Source organism: Neoarthrinium moseri (assembly GCF_022829205.1).
Source record: "Neoarthrinium moseri strain CBS 164.80 chromosome Unknown scaffold13_Wmoseri_CBS_16480, whole genome shotgun sequence".
NCBI classification, from domain to species: Eukaryota; Fungi; Ascomycota; class Sordariomycetes; order Amphisphaeriales; family Apiosporaceae; genus Neoarthrinium; species Neoarthrinium moseri.
The window spans coordinates 451,802-473,628 of NW_026055127.1; the positions used below are offsets into that span (position 1 = coordinate 451,802).

Genomic DNA, 21,827 nt, shown 5'->3' on the forward strand with positions numbered 1-21,827 from the left:
GCATCGCAGCACTCCAAGACATCCAAGAAAGAGCCTCATCGCCGAGCTGATGGTGTAACCGCCCCTCGAGTGTGGAAATATTTGGCGTGTTATGGTGGATGATGTCGAGTTTTCTTGGCAGGTTGGACTGAGTCCACCTTCGATTCGCAGACACAAGATCTTGTGTTTCTTGGAGCCAAGGGTCCCTGAAGCAGTGGTCACTCTGGTTGAAGCTTGAAATTGGCTTCCCCATGCAAGGTCGTACGCAATATACTGTTCCCAGCGCTTATAGCGAGCTAGTAATGGGACTAAGATATATCGATCATGCATTGGGGTGCATTCACCCAGGAACACCAGTTGCCATCCTGAGGAAGGGCCGACCAGACCTTGCGCTTTGAAGGACCGCGGGCCATTGGAAAAGTGACTGTGACATGGATCAGATCCGACGTATTCACACACTCAATTTAGTCCCAGTTCAAGTCTAGTCTCACGGCAGGTCACAGGAGCTGGAGTAGGGTAGGCATGCCGAAGAGATAGTGCTCGTGGCCCAGGCTTTCCTATCCGTTGCGGCTCTCCGACGCGCACAACTCTTTGCAAGAGTAAAATTTGCCTCATGGACCTTGATCGCCTATCAGCGAGCCGTCCCTGGAGAGTATGTTCTGGCGGCTAAAGTGGAGAGCCGGGGGGGACTTCAGCAGAAAAGATCGTTCGGACATAGAATTTTCTACTTTAAACAGGGATTCCCCTCAGTCGAAGTTGGGGAATAAACAGCGTTTTCACCTGTTTCGCGCATTTGCACACAAAGTAGACCAATCAATCAATGTAATGCAGGCCGTTTCCGAGGGACGTTCCGAGGGAACCATACTTCAGGAGCCATGAGGAAGATCATCTGCCACACTGAACCGACTTCCGGATAAAATCACAACATCATTTTCACAGTGTACTTCGAGAACCTGTGGAATATGTTCGGAAATAGAGCTGATTGGCAAAGTCAGGCACCCAATGACGGTTCTTCGGTCCCTTCCATATGTTCAACACCATCCCGTCGCGCCAGCACTGACGAATGAACATCGCCCGATGCGTACAATCCAGACCTTCCTGCGTTGGAGATAGATTGCCCTGAGAGGTGCTTTTAGCCTCATGGAATGACAGAACTCGCTAGGCCCGATATTCGATGTTGCATCCGGAAGGTATCTTTCTCCAACCTGATCCATAGACTTAGAGGGAGCGCCTCCAGCGGGTATGCTCTACTTCTGAGCAGTATATCCCGTAGGCCAAGAAATCGAAAGCAGGGCAACGGCATGTTCCGACCCATGCAGGAAGCTGTCTTTGGACCGTAGGGCACCAGCGGCTATCTTCTCCTAATGATTGTGCTTATGAGCATCAGAAGATGACCAAAGACTGATTAGGCTCGCAAGGGCGATGTACTTCCCGCCACCTCCACAGGTGTCTTGATAGAGCTTTTTGGGACTTGGAAGGCGGTCTTTGATGAGTCATGCAGTGTGTGAATATGATCGAAGTAGGACCGTCGTCTCCGGCAATCTCGCACCGCGCTTGGCGCATTTGGGTGTCTCATCACCTGCTCGCAACGCTCCCTGCTTAAACGGCTAGATAGAGGGTGGAGAGGGCGGAGAGAAGCCTCATAATAGCAAAAGTCTGTTGTGCTGAGGCTTATAGCATCTTGCGGGCTCTGAACCCCGGAATTGGTGTTTTGTAACCTCAATGTGCCCTCAGCCCAAACGCTTTGCAACTGTCGACTTTGAATAGCTCATGGTTGGTCACGTAGCGGACCTTTGACTTCCATGCAAGTCCTGATCCCCCAACGCTCACGCAGCTGATACGTCACGATGAACGACCACGTGAACTTGTCGCACATGGGCAGCAGTGATAGTCGATCAGTGTGGCAAGAACATGTTCGACTGCTCTCTTCCACCCTTACCGTACTTCCATTCCACTGCCTTCCTCCGGCACGGCTAAGCTACCGAGTTTGTCATCTAGCCATCGCGCCAATTCCTCTGCCTGTCTCCGCATCTGTACGACGGCGCCGGCGCTCACACTCCCAGTTGTCGTAACACTTGTTGTCGTCGGTGCCGCGCTCACCACACTCTCGACCTCGCTCGGGCTTCCCAGTGGTGGACTCGAATGCGTCTCTTCTCTGGATGAGTGGTGCTGTGGCTGTGGTGCTTGTACGACCTGACTCTGCTGTGCTCCTCCGACCGCAGACCAGGCCGGCTGGTTCTGCTGGTCTGCACCAGTACTGGCCCCGTCGGGGGCGGGTCCGATACACACAAATAGGAGGCCGCACCTGAGCTTCCTAACGACGAGGACGCCGCCGCTGAGCTGTATCGTCACAGCGGCGGTAGATTTCGAACCCCCACGAGCTGTGCCGGCTGGTGCCGGCGGAAGCGCGTCAGAAACAGCCGTGGCCGTGCCTGAGGCGGCATATATGCCCCATACAGAAGCAGCAACGGTGCACTGCGTGCGCAGGGTGCTGACAGGGTGGGTGGAGGCGTGCGAGAGCAGCTTGCCCGACAGGGTCGTCAGCAGGGCGGTGTGGATCTGGGGTGACAGGTTGGAGCGCAAGAATGAGGTGAGGCGCTTGGTGAGAAGCAGCGGTGGCGTCGGGGCCGAGAGAGACATTGGAGCGTGGTGATGGTGGTGGTAGTGGTGGTGGTGGTGGCCTTTCGGGTTGAGAGATTTGCGCCTCAAAGTGTCGAGATGCTCGAATCGGGACGAAGTCTGGCGTTCTACGATCGAGGAAGATGGACACGTTTGGGCTGCGGCAGAGGCGACTGAAGACACAGGGATCGTTCTAGTACTGATTCTCTAGTATCAGGTTTGGCTTTCACGATTGGGTCTCAAATACAAATACGATGCGTCAGCGCTTCCATGTGATGGTGAAGGTCTGGAGTGAGTGGTGTCGGTTGGAAGCTCTCCCAGCTTTCCATTAGGTACACCCGACAGCACACAACCACCGTTAGCCCGTAGTTAGCGACCCCTCGGCGATGGGATCGACCCGCAAAGTGGCCCGGGCTCCTCCAGGGCTGTCTGCTACAGTCGTTCCAATAGGTTCTAAGTTAACTAACTAAACTTGTACTTAAAAAGTTGGGTTTCTAAGTTACAGTGGCAAGTAACTGTGACAACTCATAGTCTCAGGTCCTGTTCCTTGGCTACGTAATTCGTGAATCGTCGTTTGTCTGCTTTAACTGTATCCTGAGAAGAGTAGAATTCCATGGTGAGGGTAATGAGGAACTCTGTTTGGAATCTCGTGAATGAGATGCCGATAGCGCTTGACAACCTACTAAGCCCTGTCGGTGAAAATGTCATGCGCCGTGGCGCAGCATGGGATCATGAAAAACGTCTCTGCATATCCCTAAGTTAGCTGCTACATCCTTTCTATACCTTCAAGTTCCACAATGTCGGTCAAATCGGACCTAGTATTCGACACCCCCGAGCTTCTATCGGTAATACTGCTTCACGTGGATTCACACACCTTGCTGGTATCTGCGCAGAGAGTTAATAAGCGCTTTCGAGCCATAATAACAGAATCGCCTCCTTTACAGAGATTACTGTTCCTTCAACCGATGCAGGGGGGGCTTGGCTCCAGGCTCAGGACAGCGAACCACCTCCTGATTGATCCATTCATGATATGGTTCCATCCGTGGGGACGTTCACAAAATGGGTGGGAGGCGTATGCGGGCTGCACGCGTGATAGCTTCACCTCATTGAAGATAAGTCGGTCACATCACGGCGAAGCTTTCAAGGAACGCACGGCGAGTTGGAGGCGCATGCTCGTGACACAGCCCCCGATTAGGAAGATTGGCTGCTACATGTCAGAAGTTGTGAGTGGCTTTCATTGTCCGGAACTGGATGAATTTCCAATTCCATGGCGTCTTGTGCCAGTAAATCATCTTGTTATTTTCTGAAACCTGAAATCCGGAGGGATAATGACGACTGTATGTAGCATTGCAAGGACTGGTTGGCTTACTGTATCTGCCACAGTGGGCAGGCTGCGTGCCCGATGACAGCATGTACCGACTGAAGATTCTTGAATTCCCTGATGGCTTACGTATGGGGAAGCTCTATGATATGGCCCAGAACTGGATGGGTTCGGGCGGCGGTGACTTCTTCAATGTCTTCTGGGACGTGGGCGATTTCGACGGGCTCAGTCGGCTGCGGCGCTACCCTCATGGACCTCAAGGCGGTCCGCCAAGGCTGGCTCACTTGGTGGACATCATCTTAGAAGGTCACCGGACCGTGTCCGCAAAAGGTAGGATTTGTGGCCGGGTCTCAGAAGAGAGGCGATTCAATAAGCTGTACGCGTACCCGCATCGTAAAACCGAAGGATCAGCTCTTGAGCCTGTCACAGACAGCGGTTATAAACCCGTGAGAAGCTATGCTGGCGTAGCCAGCGATGAGTCAAGAGGTATCGCAGCCCGGTCTGCACCGCACGCCTAATCAAAATTATACCCGATGGTAAGAAGGAAGTAGAGTAGATAGAGTTGAACTGTGACGAAGCTTATCAGGTTGTGGCGTAAGCCGTAAGGCACCGCCACACATGATTATCCTTCCAGGCCAACCACAGCCACATCATGTCGGAGCTTTTGGGGTCCATCATCAACAATTCATCCACAAGCAGCGTGTCGTCAAGTTGTCGGATTCCACCGTCCAACTCCTTGCGCAAAGTGAGATCAGCATCTTGAGTCTAGGCAAACGATACTACCTTCAAGGCAAGGATGTACCGGCGTGGCCCACCAAGAAACACGCCGACGACGGCAAAATGCCAGAAGTGCCTGAAGAATGATAAGTGATACCTCTCCTCGTTCTGCCATCCGCTGCTGACTTCATCTTCACGCCATTACTCTTATGAGTGTAAAGCCACTGTGCAGGACAGGCCGTACATTCCCAGGCCTTCACGCACCCAGCAGCTCTTCAACCCCAAACTGGTCCCAAAACTGACAGAGGCGACACCGCCCGAGCTCCAGAAGAAGTCCGTTGCACCAATCATCTAATGCGCATTCGCTAACTATTCACAGGAGGGGAGTAGCCGATGAGCAGCTAGCCCAGCTCGAGGCTGAGCGAGCGAAGAAAAGAGAGCTTGAAAGGGGAGGCATCGAGGAGGAGAGAGGAGAAATGGTGAAGCGCAGACGCTCGGCCTCGTTTGACTCTGTTTCCACTGTTTCTACCAGAGATTCACCAGGGCCCTCACGCGAGCCTCCACGTCAACAATCTCGGAGTCCGTCATTTGACCAGCAAAACCTGCGGCGTTCTCCATATGGTTCTGCTAGCCAACACAGCGCGAGGGGCCCACGTCCAGGAGAACGAGGCAGACAAACAAGTCCGCAGTATCATGGCTCCCGGGCGTCAAGATCGCCCTACCGTCGTACGGACTCACCAGGTGGACCATATCAAAGGCCCAAAGATGGCGAGACGTACGCCGATCGCGCGGCACTACCTACGACACAGCGAGGTTACTCATCAAGCTTGAGCAGATCCCCCTCTCCGCAAACCCAGCGACGGTATCGTTCCAGGTCCCCAGATAGCCGGACTCATGATCGTGGCCTCCAGAGCCGCCCAGCACAGGACCCTCGAGGTTCAGAACGAGGTGGTCCCCGCAGCGCAGGGAGGGGAGACGCGCCACCGCGGGAAAGACGGGAGCGTAGTTTAAGCCCCTTCTCGAGGAGGCTGGCGATGACACAGGCCATGAGCCGTCGCTAATGAAAGAAGGAAGTAGTGTTGGGAGGCAGAAGAGATGTCAGTCCACTGCATACACCTCACTCATCTAGGGGTCCACGGCTTACGTTACACGTCAATTTTACTGAAGAAGCAGCGACTTCTGAACAATATACTGCAGTTCTACCTACCCAGGCGAGACCTACCTAGAGCTATGGCGCTGATCAGCCACCAGAAAAAGTGCGTTAGGATCTTGGCGTTTAGGAGGATTTCTCCCACGTTCCGAAGGGATGGAGAAACCCACGTGCGAAACTCCTTTTGCGGCGTCTATCTGATGAAGTGTTGCAATCTTTACCCGTGACGATCATGCTAAGACAGTTCATGACCCAACTACTCAGCCAGATCACACACAAACGAATCCTTCTCTTGAGGCTTACCATTGGTACTTGTGTGTACAGATAACTATTAAAGTCATGGCCAGGCGCGGCAATCTCACACAGCATCGATCACTTGCAGTATCATCAGGCGCCTCAAGGTTGAGGCAAGGGTCCTGGCTGGTAGAGTTATAAATACCTAGCGAATTCGAAGTTTGGGACGAAGACTCGGTGATTGGTAGTATTAAGTACTACGGCACCCTCATCATCCACCCAATATCCGGTGCCCAGCGCTCGTAAGCGAAGCGAACCGTGGTGGGCCGTTTCCGAATTCTTGGCTTCCGGGCCCGACCTACAGCATTGTGACAGGTGATTTTGTTCCGCTTTCGCGGCCATCCAATCGTCTGTGCGTTCCTTCAACGGCAAGGGGTGTCGCCGCTGAAAAGAGCCCGGGAGAGCGCGGCAACAGCGGCTCTGGGCGAACGAGGTCGCGAGTCCGAGATACGTATTTGAGTTGTTTCGATTTTCGCAAACTGCATCGAGCCATAGTTCTAACATCACCGTTTTTGCCTGCGTGCCCTACATCATGCGGCTGAGTAGTTCGCGTTGGCGGCCGGGCGGCTCGTCAGTCGGAAGCTGCCGATTTTTATACTGGCTATTGAGATGATCTCCAGCGGGACGCTGAAGGTTGCATACCTACCTGAAGAAAAGAGCGTAAGGTCCGTACACACAGGAGCCGCAGAAGTCACTTGCCTCTGAGTCTTGGTACGATGGAACGTCTCGAGTTTCATGTGAAACAAGCCGAGCATGGGCCCCCCGGGACCCGCTATGGGTATAGGCCCGTCAGCTCTTAATTTCAGCCAATCATGCTGCCCGGCTCCATTCGGCATAACCTCGAAATGGATAGATCTCGAACTGCCCCCTGCCAAGTCACCGTTTGAGATCACGGGCCTCATCCATAGATGGTGGTGTCCAGGTTTGCTCCAGCACCGCTCAAATCTGTGAGTGTCGGGTTCTGCTGTGTAGAAGGGGATTGGTGGCCAAATCAGCTGAAGTTAACGCTGAGCTGTGACAGCTGAGTCCTGCCTCTGTGATACCGGCGCATCCATCTTTCTTTCAACACCATCGACTGCTAGGTTTGGGTTGATGCCATCGTCAGTTATGGCGTCGTAAGGTGGCTGGTCACATCACCATGAATTTTTCACTTCGTCGATAGTACTTACATTTACCCATTGACTGGGCTTTACTTCTTCCTCGGCCGCTGGACGCCATAATATTGCGGCGCCGAGATGGCGGTCTCGGGAGCCGTTCAAGCCTTGATCGCGGCCTTTTTCTTGTAAGTTATAATGCGGATGCTTATGTCTTTGCTGCTGACTTGGGTTTGCAGTGGTATTGTGGTCAATACAGCTTCCGCCGGCGTCGTTCTTTACATCAAGGGCCATGGCTCAACAATCTTTCGGGACGGCCTGAGGCTGGCCCTCATATTATTCCTCACATCATCAGCGCTCTGGGCGCAGGTCGAGTTTCTCGCCACTGTGATCGATGCGACGGCTACTTCGACATGTCAAGTGGCAGTTATCTTCTCCACCCTCCTCGATCAGTTCGCACGAGTATCGATTGAGCAATTTCTTATCTGGTCGGTGGCAAAGGATGGAGCCAAATCAGTGGCCGGCATGATACCGCAGATACTCCTTCTTGCACGCTTCGTCGTTGGGATGGTCCTGGTTGGAGTTTCCAAGCCTCAGTTCACGCCGACATGTGTTCCGCTGTCGAATGTCACTCCAGTCGCCATCGCAGTCATCGCTTTGGATGCCGTTATTCTTGCGAGCTTAACAATCTCGGCCCTCAAATCAGGCTCGTCAAAGGATGGAGGAAGGTCATCTCAAGACAAGACTTTACTTTTGATCATCGCTGGTCTGGGGATCTGGATGGGGGTATGACAATCGCTTACGCTCAGAGTCGTTAGAAACCGTTGCTAATGTATGCCCCAGACAAGTGTGACACTACTCCTGGGAGTAGGCACTATTGATCTCTTTTTCAGGACGACGTTGCCGGCCATCGGGTTATTCATCCTAGCCGGTAAGTTTATTCCAAGGAGACCAAAGGCCACAGCTAACCTGTATAGCTCTGGTTACAATATCATCTGAGAACCTGACTGTGACTCGGACGCGTCGTCCAAGACAACCGGAGTCACCTACCCCGCAGAACATAAGTCGTGACCGAGATTTGGCAAGTGCAGACTCAGATGAGTATCCTCCGTCACGGTATGAAGACATCAAGGGAATGAACGCACCAACAGTGATGGCATATCGTGGTCAAGATACCCCACGAAATGACGCCAACGGCCTTCCGATGATATCTCGGCCAATCACTGGTGTGACAGGCATTGGAGGTGTCGCTGTTCAGGGACAGTTGTTTCCTCCAATTCGCGCGAACACTATTGAACAATCCTCAGTGTCCCAGGTAAAGACTCAGGTTAATCTACCGAAGCGCAGCAAGACTACTGGACCAACTGGGAAACTGGTCATCTCGCACCCTATCCCGATAGACCACCCAGATGCACAGAATGCTTTCAACAAGATTCCGACCATCGATCTGGCTACAGCCGCTAGGAACGAGCAGGAACGACGAGCAGGGCACGCGAATAGAGTTTCTGCGCTGATTGCGAAGCGGCCAGCGCCACAGCCTCCTTCCATGTCATCCGAAGAGTCTCTGAGGCGAGCAACAAGCACAAAGAGGAAGGAGGCAAAACCTCAGTCGCCGAAGGAAATTGTACGCTCAAACTCGACCAAGACTGCACAAACCGGTACGAATTTGTCAGTGGAAGGGAATGCATCATCGTCATCCGCCCAACTATCTCCGAGCCATGAAGAGCTTCGAAGGCGATCGCCACGGCAGGTTATACCCACCACTGTACCAGCAAAGACTCCCAATAAAGCATCAGGGTTCCAGCCAGTTACACCAGGTCAACCTATTCGAATACCGATACCGAGACCCCAGCCCACTCCAGAGCCAGCCCCTAAAGTGCCAGAGCCTGTAAAGACTCCGCTCCAACGACGACCCACTAACGGATTGCCCTCCAACCCGCGCGCTCAGGCAATGAGGAAGCTTGCTGAAGAGGAGAAGGGCGAAAGACAACAAACGGTCATGTTCATCAACAACATTGTCTACGACGATCCGAGTGCTGTTGACACTATCATCCAAGGCGCTTCAAAAACCCCGATGTCACCCCTACGATCTTCCAATTCCGTCGTAAACCGCCCACGACCAATTCCTCGAAAGGGTGACAAGGATCGCCAGGTATTCCCTGCGGAAGTATCGCCAACTCATGGCCACAGAAGAACCAAGTCAGGTGGCTCCATAATGAGTAGGAGATCCATTCTCCAGTCTACGCCTGGAAGCCCTACGCAGCTTCCACCACTGCCTCCACCTCCGCAGAGTGCTGGGAATGTACCAAGACCTCAGCCAAACGACACCAAAAGCATGACTTTCGATGAAAAGATGTCCATGTTCTATGCACAACCGCTTAGCGCCTCTTCGACGACTTCAACTACGAGATCCGTGAAGCGGAAATCGACTGTTCCTGATCTACCCCCAGTGCCGCCGAACTTCTTAGAGCTCGGAGACTTGGCTATGATAGACCCAGCTCCCGTAGTCGAGGATGAACGGAGATTGACAAAGACGACAGCTACCTCTCGAAGCAGCGTCCGAACGCAAAGTATCTTAGGAGTTGAGGACTTGGATGATAAATATCTGCAAGATCCCAATCGAAATGTTGCCGACGAGCTAGGAAATTCTTGGCTTCCAGGTATCTCAACAGGGAAGCACACACCAATGGAACTTCGAGTTGAGGGTAGCAAGCGCCAGTCTTCGCCTGTGATACCTGCCATCAGATACTCGGAAATGTCTGGATTGAGCGAAACCAGAAGTGAGACCAGAACGCGGGACGAGGAGATCACCACGGTTTGGGGGTCTGTACACTCGCCAGTGGCTGCCGTTGACATGCAGGGTGCTCGTCTCAATGCTCGCTCAACTTACATCACAAAGGAAGCACGCCTCCCCTCCGTTCTCAGCGGAGTTGGCGAAGAAGTTATGACTGTTATGCTGGATACTTCATCAGAACATTCCACAACGTATCGGCAATCCTTCTTGCTGGATGACGATGCTTCCCTACCAGATCTCCCTGAACCTCCTGAGATGGAGAGGCGGACATCTGGCCAATGGCATCGCCGCGTTGGTGAGGATTGTCCGACGTTCTCCACGAGGAAAGAAAAAGTCAGGTCTCGAAAGATGCCGCCGCCGACGCCGTTACTTCTGAAGAACTCTAGTAGCAAGAAAGCACTTGTTATTCAGGAAACAGAACCCTCACCACTTGAATCACCCAACGCAGCTTACAACATGATTCAAGCTCAGCTGAGGAAACTAGACGAGTCGCGGGGAGACAGTAGAGATTCGGTTGGCAGTGAGACCAGGCGAATTGAGCTTCTCGAGAATCTCGAACTAGAGATGGGTATGCAAGAGAGCAAGTGGCAGACTATGCAGCACAACTTGGACCGCGACTCGATCTCCACTATGCAGACAGACTCTCGTCCTGTGTCAGTTGTCAATTCTGTCACCAACCCCATTTCTCGGTCATCATCTACAAAGTCGATCTTGGCAGAGCGCAGAGCTTCGAGAAGAGCACGCATGGCTAGTGGGGTGCGGCCGAGGGAAGACTCAGAGACAGCGACACCGTCATCGCAGAGCTCAGAGTCCTCGCGAGCCAGTTTGTGGCAAACTCGTCTGGCTGAAGCACAGACGCAGTACATGGAGAACGCTCCGGACCTGATCACGAAGCGCAATAACCTCAACTTTCTGGCGGTTTCAAAAGCGGCTCTAGGCAGCCCGACTCCACCTGATACCGATGAGTCCGATGAAGAAACAGAAACACGTTTCCAATCATTAGGTGCGACAGTATCGAACATCGCCAAAGAGGTCCATCACCTTTGGCGACCAAGTGCGCCAAAGATGGATGCCAGAAACGGTGCATTGTGGATCAAGCCGCTTCAAGAGCCGGCATCTGTCAACCGATTCCAGCTTCCTGGACCTTCTACTCGACCCGTTCCGAGAAGGAGCACCGAGCCGTTGAGAATCAATAGCACTGAGTTGTGGCAGAAAGCGAGACTTCCAACTGAGTCTCTTGCATCCAGAGGTCTTTGGGGAGATTCTGCCGTGCCACAGTCCCAGGTTGAGACAGAAAAGACGCAGAAGGCCCTTACCCGCCCTCTTACCCAGCGTCCGCCTCGGAGGAACAAGCGTGTGACCCTCCTTCCCGATATACGTAAGTGATATTCACTCAAATATAGTTGCCTGTGACTAATTCTTTATAAGTCGAGAGTCCACAACCTCTACCTGACAAGAGAGGCACATTAGGTATCTTCCAATTCCCTTGGGGAGAAAAGAGTGAGAGTGCAACAGTTCAGTCGATTCAACCACGCCCCAGCCAGATGTTCATGGCCATGCCTGGGACTATGACATCAGGTGGGCCTCGTATCAACCTGGCCTTGGAGGCAAGGGCCAGACAGCTCGAGGCTGATGAGTATTCCTCGTCCTTCTTCGATGACTACGACGAAGAGGACGGTGATAACTTTGACGACTTCGATGACAGTGACGGTGATGATTTCGATGAGACAACGCTATGGGAGATTGCGAGCTTACTGAAGACGGAAAATATTCCCTCCACGAACAGCTTGTTGCCATCTGCGATCAGCTCCTCCGTCATTGAGGACTATATCACTGAGGAGGAGTCTGACCAAGAAATCGAAGAAGAATATGCGGCGGGACCGGAAATGGTTCTCGATGAGCCTGTCCCTGTATCTCCCTCTGTTCCAGCGATTTCCGATTTTAACACCCCAAAGCCATCAATGTGGACACCCATTGTTGCTGAAAACACCCTGCACCATAACTTTGGTCTTCAGCAGCCGGCACAGAATGTATGGGACAGTTACATTCCCAGTGACACAGATATGGTTCGATCACAACCTCGCATTGAAGAGCTTAGACCCCTCGAAAGCAGCCAATTGTGGACCTCGACGCCAGTAAACGCCGTCTCTAAGCCTGCGTTATGGGTTTACAAGGCGGCTGTCAAACAAGATCGGCATCTGGGACTTCCTCAGCCTGATCTAGGTATTTGGGAAATGTATATTCCCGCGGCTTCCAATGCTGTGCGGCCCCAAGCTCGAGTCGAAGATCCTACAAGCCTCGAGAGCAACGCGCTCTGGGTGCAATCTGTAAAGACTTCACAGCCATCAGATGCGCTACTCTGGGCAGCCCCGCGGCAGACTGCAACAATTGTAGCTCCAAAATCTCAGCCTATTCTGCAGAGTGGTAGCTTCATGTGGAAGAAGCCTCTCGCCATACTTGAGTCCGAAAACCAAGGTTTATTCGATAGCATGGTTACAAGACCCGACTACCGAAGGACGTCAAAGGCCCCAGCTGCTATATCTATGACCGTTAAACCTCGTCGAAACAAGGAGCCTATGGAGGCCTTGAGTACACGAGTGTTGTGGAAGGCATCGCCGAAGTTGGCTATCAGAACCACCGGCAAGCGTCAAACGATGTGGTCGCCAACGGCTGCCAGGGTTGCGAACACAACCGGCCTTTTCCAGGTCGACATCAACCGAAAGACCTACAGAACAACTTTAGCAGAACCTGCCGCTTTGCTCATGATAACAAAGCCGCGAAAGTCAGATGCACCTCTTCCCCTTCTACAAAGCTCCCAGTTTTGGAGCGCGAACTCCGACAAGCGGGTTGAAGTTAACTGGCTGAAGCTGTCTTCGTCCCAACCCGTCAGGCCACAACCAGCAGCGGCTTTGCAAACTTCATCGTTGGCAGGACTGTTCAGAGTTGACCCTACGCGGAAGGTCTACCGCACCACAACTGCCGACCCTGCTGCGCTGTATATGGAGACCAAGCCGCGAAGGACAGATGCGCCCCTATCGGCCTTGGAGTCTACCCAGTTATGGGTTCTCGGCAGGTCGACTGCTGCTGAGTTTGACTGGATCACCATATCATCTGTGAGACCACAGAGCCCATCCGTGGCATCCGTCACCTCCAGCTCCAGTTCATCCCCATCATCTCCAGTCAGCGATTCATCTTCCGTCAAGTCCACTAGTACGAAGGCATCCACAATCGCACCCTCCACCACTGGTGGCTTCAGTCTGCGCGGCTGGTTCGGAAGAAAGAAGAAGGCTGAGCCCGAGACCCCTGCCATGCCACAAGTCCCTGAAATTCCTGTCGAGTTCGTCGTGAAGAACCTTGACGAGGTGGTCCATGAGAAGCCAGTCCATGTCCCGCTACGTCACCAACACCGGTCAACAGTCGCATTCAGATGTGACTGGGACGATGCACTCCGGGAAGCAGTCGAAGCCAGTTACCCGGGTACTCACTTTGCCCTTGCCCACGCCACCGAGGCGCAATGGGACGCTGCCCTTCAAGAGGCCATCAAAGCTAGCCACATTGCTCCCAATATCATTCGAAGAACCGCAACGCCGAAGGAGTGGTCTACCGCTCTCTGTCAAGCCATCGCTGCTAGCTACCCCCAAAACAGGTTTTCAAGGGGACAAGTACTTCCGTGCCAGTGGGAGGATGAACTTCGAGAAGCCATTGCTTGTTCTCAGCGTGTCAATTTCGATGCATCGAAGATCCATCCCGTCTTCGCCACTTCTTCTCTAGCCACCGAGTCTACTGATGTCCACCCAGCTGCCATCGGCTACACTTATGATGTTGCCGTAACACACCCTGTTTTCTTCGGCTCAATGAAGGCCACCTCGGCCAATGTCCACCCAGCCATGTCTGGGCTGATCCAAGAAGCCCGCCCAGTCGCCCGCCAGCAACCGTTTGTCTCGCAACCGTTGCTCTGGTCCAAGACCGCCTCCCAAGCCGCAACCAAGCCCACGGCCATGTGGACAGCGCCGACAGCACCTGTTGCCCAACTCCAGGCACCAATCCTTGCCGCGATAGAGACGCAGGTAGCCCGTCACGCGGCTCAAGGTACCTCTAGTGAGATCTCACTCGATGTGAACTTCGGCAAACAGGGTATGTGGAAGCGTGGCGGTGGAATGAAACGATCGGATTCTCGGACCATCAAGCGAGACTGGTTGGATGACTCAACGAAGAAGCGATTCTCGCGCATTGAGCTCAGGTACTAGGTTTGCATTTGGTGGGTTATGGCTGGGTCAGAGGAGTTGATGGCTTGTGCGACTTGGGCACACATACCCATCAGACTGTACAACATGTGCACCTTATAGCTAGTCTTTGGTAATTGGTATTTGAAGTTGCATATGCATCACGACATCATTCTCTTTCTTTTCTTGTACAATTATCAAGTCATAGCTAGTCTCTATAGGAGGATAACTACATATATTTGGCTTACTCACAATTTCATGGAGCAAGATTACTAGCGCACTGCTAGAACTAGTATTGACCACACGAGTGAGATATTTCGCTTGCTTGGTATGAATATACTGATGTACCGGTTGTTGCATTAGAAAAATGATAGTCAGTATTGGAGCACGCCATGAAAGACTACGCCATCCTCAAAGGGTCACTACCTCAACACTACAAGTACAATCACTTGCCTATAGACAGCGCAATGCTGAGAAATGCTTGGCTTGTACCAGCGAACTCCCCGTTACCCAGTGTTTCCGTTCATATCCTACTTTGGAAGAGATAACGAAGAGCCAAGGAGGAAATAGATGAGTGTTAGTTGCTTGTAGAAGTAGCATGCTCAAGCTATCTCTAGAGGGAAAAGGCACTACGGAGTGTTTGTCATCGGCCTCGCCTCAGGTGTAGATGGACCCGAAGCAGAATAATAGCTTGCAGCCCCAAGCGGAAGACAGGTATTGTACTTCTGGTTTAAACTATAATGCAAACCTATCAACAGTCGCAGCCTCAGAATGACAGTTCAATAACGACTGGGTGAGAACAGTAGCCATGGAGGACTATCCTGTAAGGGAGGTGAATAAGATTGATTCTCAAGACGTACTCAGCTCTGGAAGAAGGTCAGAGGGATGATTCATAGAGAATAAGGATGACTGAAAATCATATTATGGCCTCTACGCGTTGTCATGTGTATGCTCTGTGAGTTTATGGGTGCATCATTAAGGCTTCTTCAATTTGGGTCTTCTTGGTCTGGTGTATAATATGTTATCTATAAGCGCAGGATGTGTCCTAGTCTTTTTAACATTCCCGGTAGTTCATTCGATAAAACATGATTGCTGTTGGCCAGCATGTACTGATGTTCCAGTCATCCCATCAGTCCTTAACATCACAACCATTGGATTGTTTCCGAATAGGAATCATCGATCTTGCGGCCATCCTTGCTCGTCTGCCACGACCCCTTCAGAATTTCAGTCCCCTTGAGTTCTCCCTGGGCATCAACCTTCAAGGACCCGAGGGTTTTGCCAGCATTATCACGTAAATCAGCACCCGCACCTTCCTCAATATGATAAAGACAAACTTCAACGTCTGCAGCATAATCATAGACGACGCCCCTAATATCCGACTTGCCCAGCACCAGCACGGTCTTCTCTCGGACATACAATGGAAGACTGCAGAATCCGTGCTTCTCCTTGAACCACCCTGGGCCATCACGGGTCTTGTTAGTGAAGAAGCAAGTCCACTTGCCCTTTGGCAGGTAAAATTCGACCTCGCCGGACTCGTCAAAGATTGGAGCAGCCAATATGCTGTCTCCGACCATGAATTGACGGTCTAGGTACCAGGCAGTCGGATCTTCCGGAAACTCCAGGCACATTGCGCGAAGAGATAGCGGAATACCCTGGTCGATTGCCTTGGCTGCTTGCGCAAACAGGTACGGCATGAGACGCGTCTTCAGAGCAGTCCATTTCGAAAGCGTACGTGAGCAGCCTTCTTCACTCTTGTCATCGTTGTCAATGGTCCAAGGGACACGATATGAACCACTGCCATGGAGACGACTATGCGAGCATAAAAGTCCGAACGCGACCCAGCGCTTGTAGATCCACGGTGGGGGATAGCCTTCGAAACCGCCAATGTCGACTGACCAAAATGCAAAACCAGAGAGACCCAGCGATAGACCACCACGAACAGATTCACCCATGGCCTCAGCGGTTGACTCGCAGTCGCCGCCCCATTGGAGAGGGAACCGCTGAGTGCCGGCACATGCCGATCTTGCGAAAAGCACAGCCTGGTCATCGCCATACCGTTGCTGGAGGGCTTCGTACACAACCTTATTGTAGATGAAGGCGTAGTAGTTATGCATCTTCTTGGGGTCAAGGGACTTGTCGAACCACTCAACGTCCAACGAGGGGATGCGCTCGCCAAAGTCTGTCTTGATCGCGTCGACTCCCTGGTCGAATAGACCGTTTAGGCACTCTACGTACCATTTGACGGCCTCAGGGTTTGTGAAATCGACGAGAGCCATGCCGGCCTGCCACAGGTCCCACTGCCAAATGTCTCCATTCTTTCTCTTGAGCAGGTACCCGTTCTTTGCTGCTGTCTCGAATGCTGCACCATGCTGAGCAATATATGGGTTGATCCATACGCAGACCTTATTAGCCAGACCAGAGGACTTGAGCCTGGTGATCTGGCTTTTGGGATCAGGGAACCTTTCGGCGTCAAAGACGAAATCGGACCAGGTGAATGCCTTCATCCAGAAACAATCATAGTGAAATACATCAACTTGCGTGTCTCGCTCCTTCATGCCTTCGAGGAACGAGTTCACAGTGGCTTCATCATAGTTGGTGGTAAAGCTCGTACTTAGCCACAAGCCAAAGCTCCAACTGGGCACTTTGCCAGGTTTCCCAGTCAAAATCGAGTATCGTTGCAGCACCTCCTTGGGCGTCGGGCCATAGATGATATACCACTTCAGTCTTTGCCCCTCGATGCTGGTTTGAACACGGTTGGTCCGTTCGCTTCCGATTTCTAGATCGACTTTGCCCGGAGTATCTATGAATATACCGTAACCCTTGGAGCTGAGCCAGAACGACACGTTCTTGTATGCTTGATCACTCGAGGTGCCTCCGTCAGCGTTCCATAGCTGCACAGACTGTCCAACCTTGTTGAAGGCACCGAAACGTTCTCCAAGACCGTGGACGGACTCCCCTACACCCAAAGTTGTTTGTGTGAAGATGTAGTGCTTGAAGTCTCGCATATCACCGGTCTGCAATGGGTTGCTAGGTGCTGGATTATAGGCCAGTCCGACACTGCGGCTCAGGAGCGATGTGAGCTGCTTCGACCCATCTGTACTGTGGAATCGGATGTCAAAATTGTGCTGATCCGGATGTATGGTGGCTGACAGGGAGCCGGACGAGAGGGATGTGCCTTTGTCGCTCTTGGAAATCTTGGCTTCCACTTTCGGGCGACCGTTGGGATAGAGCTCGAAGTGCGGCCCACGATTTACTGCACCGGCCCAATGGGTTGTCTCCACCGAGATGACTCCATCGAAAGCTGCTTCAATGTCCTGGAGTTTCGTCAGATTGAAGTAAAAGAATCCGGCGTCATACGATAAATGCTCACGATCTTTAAAGTGCTACGGTTAAGCGTATCGCCTCGGGAGAATATCTTTCTCGATGGACAGAGGAGGCTCAGTCCGTTTTCGGTCGGATTGGTCTCGTATACTTCTTCGGCATACTCAACCTGCATGCCCTCCGCAACAAGCCACATCCCATCGCGAAACTTCATGGTTGCGACGAGGTTGAGGGACTGTTTGAAATTAGTGGAAAGGAGTTGGATCTAGCTGTTGATTTCCAACTGGTGCTTGAGAAGAGTAATATTTTACGGCCGAGTTGAAGAGCATGCAACTTTCCCGAGCATCGAGTCCACGATATCACTCCCCTCATGTCCTTCAGGGTCCGACCTCCCTTGACGGCCGAGCTCCGAGACACTTGGTCTAAGTCGGGGTACGGCCCGCCGAAGCGATAGAGGGGCAGCCCGACAAGTCATCGTCCATAACTTCTGATTATCGCTCATGGTCGATCCACTTGGATCGTCAAGCCCAAGCATGCATATGCACTGTGGCCCAGTATATGGGGAATGAAAGAGGCAAAACGGCGTTGGTCATTGGAACGGTAGAGTATGCGCTGCGATAGTCGGCGGTCGGAGAATCTATAGCCGGAATGATCTCTACACCGTGTCGCTCCTGGTATTCCACCAATCGGCAGGTCTATAGCAACTTCTCCACGTTTTACCCCAACCTCGCTTCTCCAGATTTCCTCGCCTAGTTCTCCAACTTCTCCTCATACAACGACAGCGATGCCTGTGATGACATAGAACCATGGCACCTACGCACGCGCATATGGCAAGCCAGCTAGAGGATAGCCGGGCCTGTGCTCCTTGCCATGGCTCATTCGCTATCCGACGGTCTGGGCTGCATCTTGGGGTATGCTCTCCTCAGTGAAGTTGGGCCAGGGGATACTGCGTGTGCCTGAGTTGAGTACATATCCAATTTCCGGATATAGATTGCGGCAACTTGTGTTGATGCGGAGTAAGTCTTCGCTTCCAGAACATGATGACTTGTCTGGAAGGGACCCTGGGATCCTGGTAAGCGAGTACATATATGTTCTACACCCTCCTCCAAGAGAAATGTGGTGGGCTTTTTAGTCGGTCGCGAGTCTTGTTGCATTGGTAATTGCCGTAGACTGGACCAAAATGCTGCGCTCCATTTCCCTCTGCGCCTCGCTGCTTCTGGCGTCCGCGCAAGCACAATATAGCAACGGCAGCACGCCGCTGTACAAGAACCCCAATGCACCCATAGAGGAGAGGGTCGAAGACCTCCTCGGTCGAATGACCATCGAGGAGAAGACGTCGCAGCTGGTCCAGGGTGACATTAGGAATTGGCTCAATATTACCGACGGAACCTTCAACGAGACGGGCTTGCAATGGAGCATGCAGAAGAGAGGCGGCTCATACTACGTAGGACTCCCGATCTCTTGGGAGCTGCTCAGCGATCATGTCAAAATCGGCCAGGACTACGTAACAGAGAATACGACGCTCGGCATACCCCCTTGGGTTCAGAGCGAAGGCATCCACGGCTTTCTGATCCCCAATGGCACGATTTTCAACTCGCCGATCGCTTACGCATGCTCGTTCAACCCGGCCTTGGTGGAGAAAATGGCATTAGCTATAGCGCAGGAGTCACTGGCTCTAGGTGTGAACAACATCTTTGCTCCTCTGGCAGATATCGCGCGCGAACTCCGCTTTGGTCGTGTCGAGGAGACCTTTGGAGAGGACCCCTATCTGTGAGCCACAATCTACACGGTTTATCAGGAGCTTTGGGGCTAATAAAGACCAGCACGGGTGAACTGGCCTACTCCTTCGTCAAAGGTCTGCAATCCGGTGGAGTAGCAGCAATGGTTAAGCATTTTGTAGGTTGCTTGCTCCAAATTCCAGAGAGTCTCCGGCAACTAACGCTGCCAGGCTGCCTTTGCAACTCCTGAACAAGGCATCAACACCGGCCCCGTCCACGGCGGCAAGCGAGAGTTATTGACGACCTATCTCCCATCCTTCAAGCGCGCGATCATTGACGCAGAGGCGTTGTCCATCATGGGCGCCTATAGCGCCTACGACGGAGTACCCGCCGTTTCTGATAGATACATGCTGACGGAAATCCTCCGGGAACAATGGGGTTATAAGTACCTCGTAGGTCATCCCTTCTGGTATCATATAAAAAGGAGGTACTAATCATGTCTCCCATCGCAGGTCATGAGCGATGCTGGCGGTACTGACCGTCTCTGCAATGCGTTCTTTATGTGCGAAAATAACCCGATTGACTCTGAGGCAGTTGTCAACTTCGTGAGTGTTGCTTCGAAAGCAAAATTTAGATCATCTCTAATGCGTGACTAGGCGCTGCCGGCCGGTACCGATGTGGAGATGGGCGGAGGTTCTTACAACTATGAGAAGATACCGGACATGGTGGCATCCGGCAAGCTTTCCCTCGATGTTGTTGATGAAGCTGTACGAAGACAACTGCGGGCCAAGTTCAAGATTGGACTATTCGAGCGGCCTTACGCGGGTGTTCCAGCAGAGGAGCAGTCTAAGTACATTAACACGCCCGAGACCATCGCTATTGCCCGCGAGCTTGATGCCGAATCCATTGTGCTGCTTGAGAACCACGAGAACGTCCTACCGTTGAGCAAGAGCGCCAATGTTGCTGTTGTTGGACCCATGGCTCACGGCTTCATGAATGTGAGCTTTTGCCTTGAAATCTTGCATGGCAGTGCTAACAGTTGTAGTACGGCGACTATGTCCCCTATCAAGCTTCCTTGAGGGGCGTTACTCCACTTGATGGTATCAAGGCAGCCAGTTCCGGAACCGTAACCTACGCCAAGGGTTGCGAGAGATGGTCTTCCGACGAGTCCGGATTTGCAGAAGCCGTCGCTGCTGCTGAGGGTGCTGATGTTGCTGTCGTAGTTGTTGGCACGTAAGTCGTCACCGAAGTCTCTGTCTCCGTGGCAAACCATAGGAGGAGATCTATTGTTTTTGGTGGAGTAAAGCCTGGATACTTACATTTGTCTTATGTAGCTGGAGTCGGGACCAGAACGAGCTGTGGGCTGGCTTGAACGCAACGACTGGTGAGCACATTGATACCAATGATCTCCATCTGGTTGGTGCTATGCCGAAGCTAGTCAAGGCAATCATCGACACGGGCAAGCCCACAGTCGTCGTCTTCAGCTCAGGAAAGCCAGTCACTGAGCCATGGATCAGCGATGAAGCTGCGGCCTTGGTCCAACAGTTCTATCCCTCGGAGCAAGGAGGCAACGCGCTGGCAGACATCTTGTTCGGAGACGTCAACCCGTCCGGCAAACTCTCGATTGGAGTTCCCGTCGATGTGGCCAACACGCCTTCGTACTATGATTATCTCAACTCGGGCCGGTCTTGGCCCAACCCCGGTGAGATCTACGCCAACGGAAGCATGAAATTCGGAAGCAACTATGTTCTGTCCACACCTATTCCCTTGTATGAGGTGAGTATTCCCCTTTTTGATGCGGGAGAAATACTCAATGCTGATGACATGGCAGTTCGGTTACGGTCTCTCCTATAGTACATTCGATTATGCGAACCTCGTACTATCTCAGAGCACGGCGTCGACCAGCGATACGGTTACCGTCTCGGTCGATGTGACCAATAACTCGACACGTGACGGTAGTGAGGTCATCCAGCTGTATGTGAAGGATCTTATCAGCAGCGTGGTCGTGCCCAACATCCAGCTCAAGGGCTTCGCTAAGGTCGCTATCAAGGCCGGCGAGACCGAGACAGTCAAGTTGGATCTCAAGGTGCAGGACCTCGGTCTATGGGACATCAACTACAACTACGTAGTCGAGCCAGGCAACTTTAGCGTGATCGTGGGAAGTTCCAGTGCAGACCTGAGGGCTAATACCACCTTGACTGTAGCCTAAATAGACCTACCCATTAATTCAAAAACCTCTACCTGTCTTACAGCAGCAGTTGGTTTAGGAAGGATGCATGAAAAGACGACTCTATTTGCTGGCCTCCTCTGGAATCAAGTCTTCACGCGAGGTTGTTGCCTGTTGAGACGTAGGGATCGGTGACACCACGAGATCGCGTACGTGTCATTGACAACATGCCCTGAAAGACGTCGAGTCACAAAACAAAGCAGCAGTTCGTAGGTGCAGCCATCTTTCCCCCTGACTTGCGGCAGCCTTGCCTGACTCGAGAGGCGTGGCTCACGAACGCTGTCAGAGCTTTCGGTTGCACGGGGCCCACTACCGCTCAGCGAGCACAGCGGGAACTATTATTTTAGACCGACTGCCATCCTCGGCGTCC

General features: G+C 52.5%; 5 protein-coding genes across 5 annotated transcripts; 3 read left to right on the forward strand and 2 right to left on the reverse strand.

Moving 5' to 3' along the window:
- Positions 1-1,914: 1,914 nt before the first annotated feature.
- On the reverse strand, positions 1,915-2,619 carry JN550_004747 (uncharacterized protein; the record flags this gene model as incomplete). The annotated part of the gene is made up of 1 exon (XM_049316297.1): positions 1,915-2,619. One exon carries the CDS (start codon positions 2,617-2,619, stop codon positions 1,915-1,917), a length of 705 nt encoding a protein of 234 aa, XP_049173368.1.
- Positions 2,620-3,623: 1,004 nt separating this feature from the next.
- On the forward strand, positions 3,624-5,647 carry JN550_004748 (uncharacterized protein; the record flags this gene model as incomplete). Its single annotated transcript, XM_049316298.1, has 7 exons — positions 3,624-3,821; positions 3,982-4,405; positions 4,554-4,768; positions 4,851-4,969; positions 5,016-5,115; positions 5,180-5,411; positions 5,472-5,647. The coding sequence occupies 7 exons, from the start codon at positions 3,624-3,626 to the stop codon at positions 5,645-5,647; spliced, it is 1,464 nt and encodes a 487-aa protein (XP_049173369.1).
- Positions 5,648-7,315: 1,668 nt separating this feature from the next.
- Positions 7,316-14,215, forward strand: JN550_004749 (uncharacterized protein; the record flags this gene model as incomplete). Its single annotated transcript, XM_049316299.1, has 5 exons — positions 7,316-7,362; positions 7,414-7,960; positions 8,018-8,105; positions 8,152-11,346; positions 11,397-14,215. 5 exons carry the CDS (start codon positions 7,316-7,318, stop codon positions 14,213-14,215), a joined length of 6,696 nt encoding a protein of 2,231 aa, XP_049173370.1.
- Positions 14,216-15,333: 1,118 nt separating this feature from the next.
- Positions 15,334-17,726, reverse strand: JN550_004750 (uncharacterized protein; the record flags this gene model as incomplete). The annotated part of the gene is made up of 2 exons (XM_049316300.1): positions 15,334-17,505; positions 17,562-17,726. The coding sequence occupies 2 exons, from the start codon at positions 17,724-17,726 to the stop codon at positions 15,334-15,336; spliced, it is 2,337 nt and encodes a 778-aa protein (XP_049173371.1).
- Positions 17,727-18,692: 966 nt separating this feature from the next.
- Positions 18,693-21,439, forward strand: JN550_004751 (uncharacterized protein; the record flags this gene model as incomplete). The annotated part of the gene is made up of 8 exons (XM_049316301.1): positions 18,693-19,282; positions 19,336-19,408; positions 19,461-19,682; positions 19,743-19,835; positions 19,887-20,228; positions 20,276-20,463; positions 20,565-21,006; positions 21,062-21,439. The coding sequence occupies 8 exons, from the start codon at positions 18,693-18,695 to the stop codon at positions 21,437-21,439; spliced, it is 2,328 nt and encodes a 775-aa protein (XP_049173372.1).
- Positions 21,440-21,827: the final 388 nt, after the last annotated feature.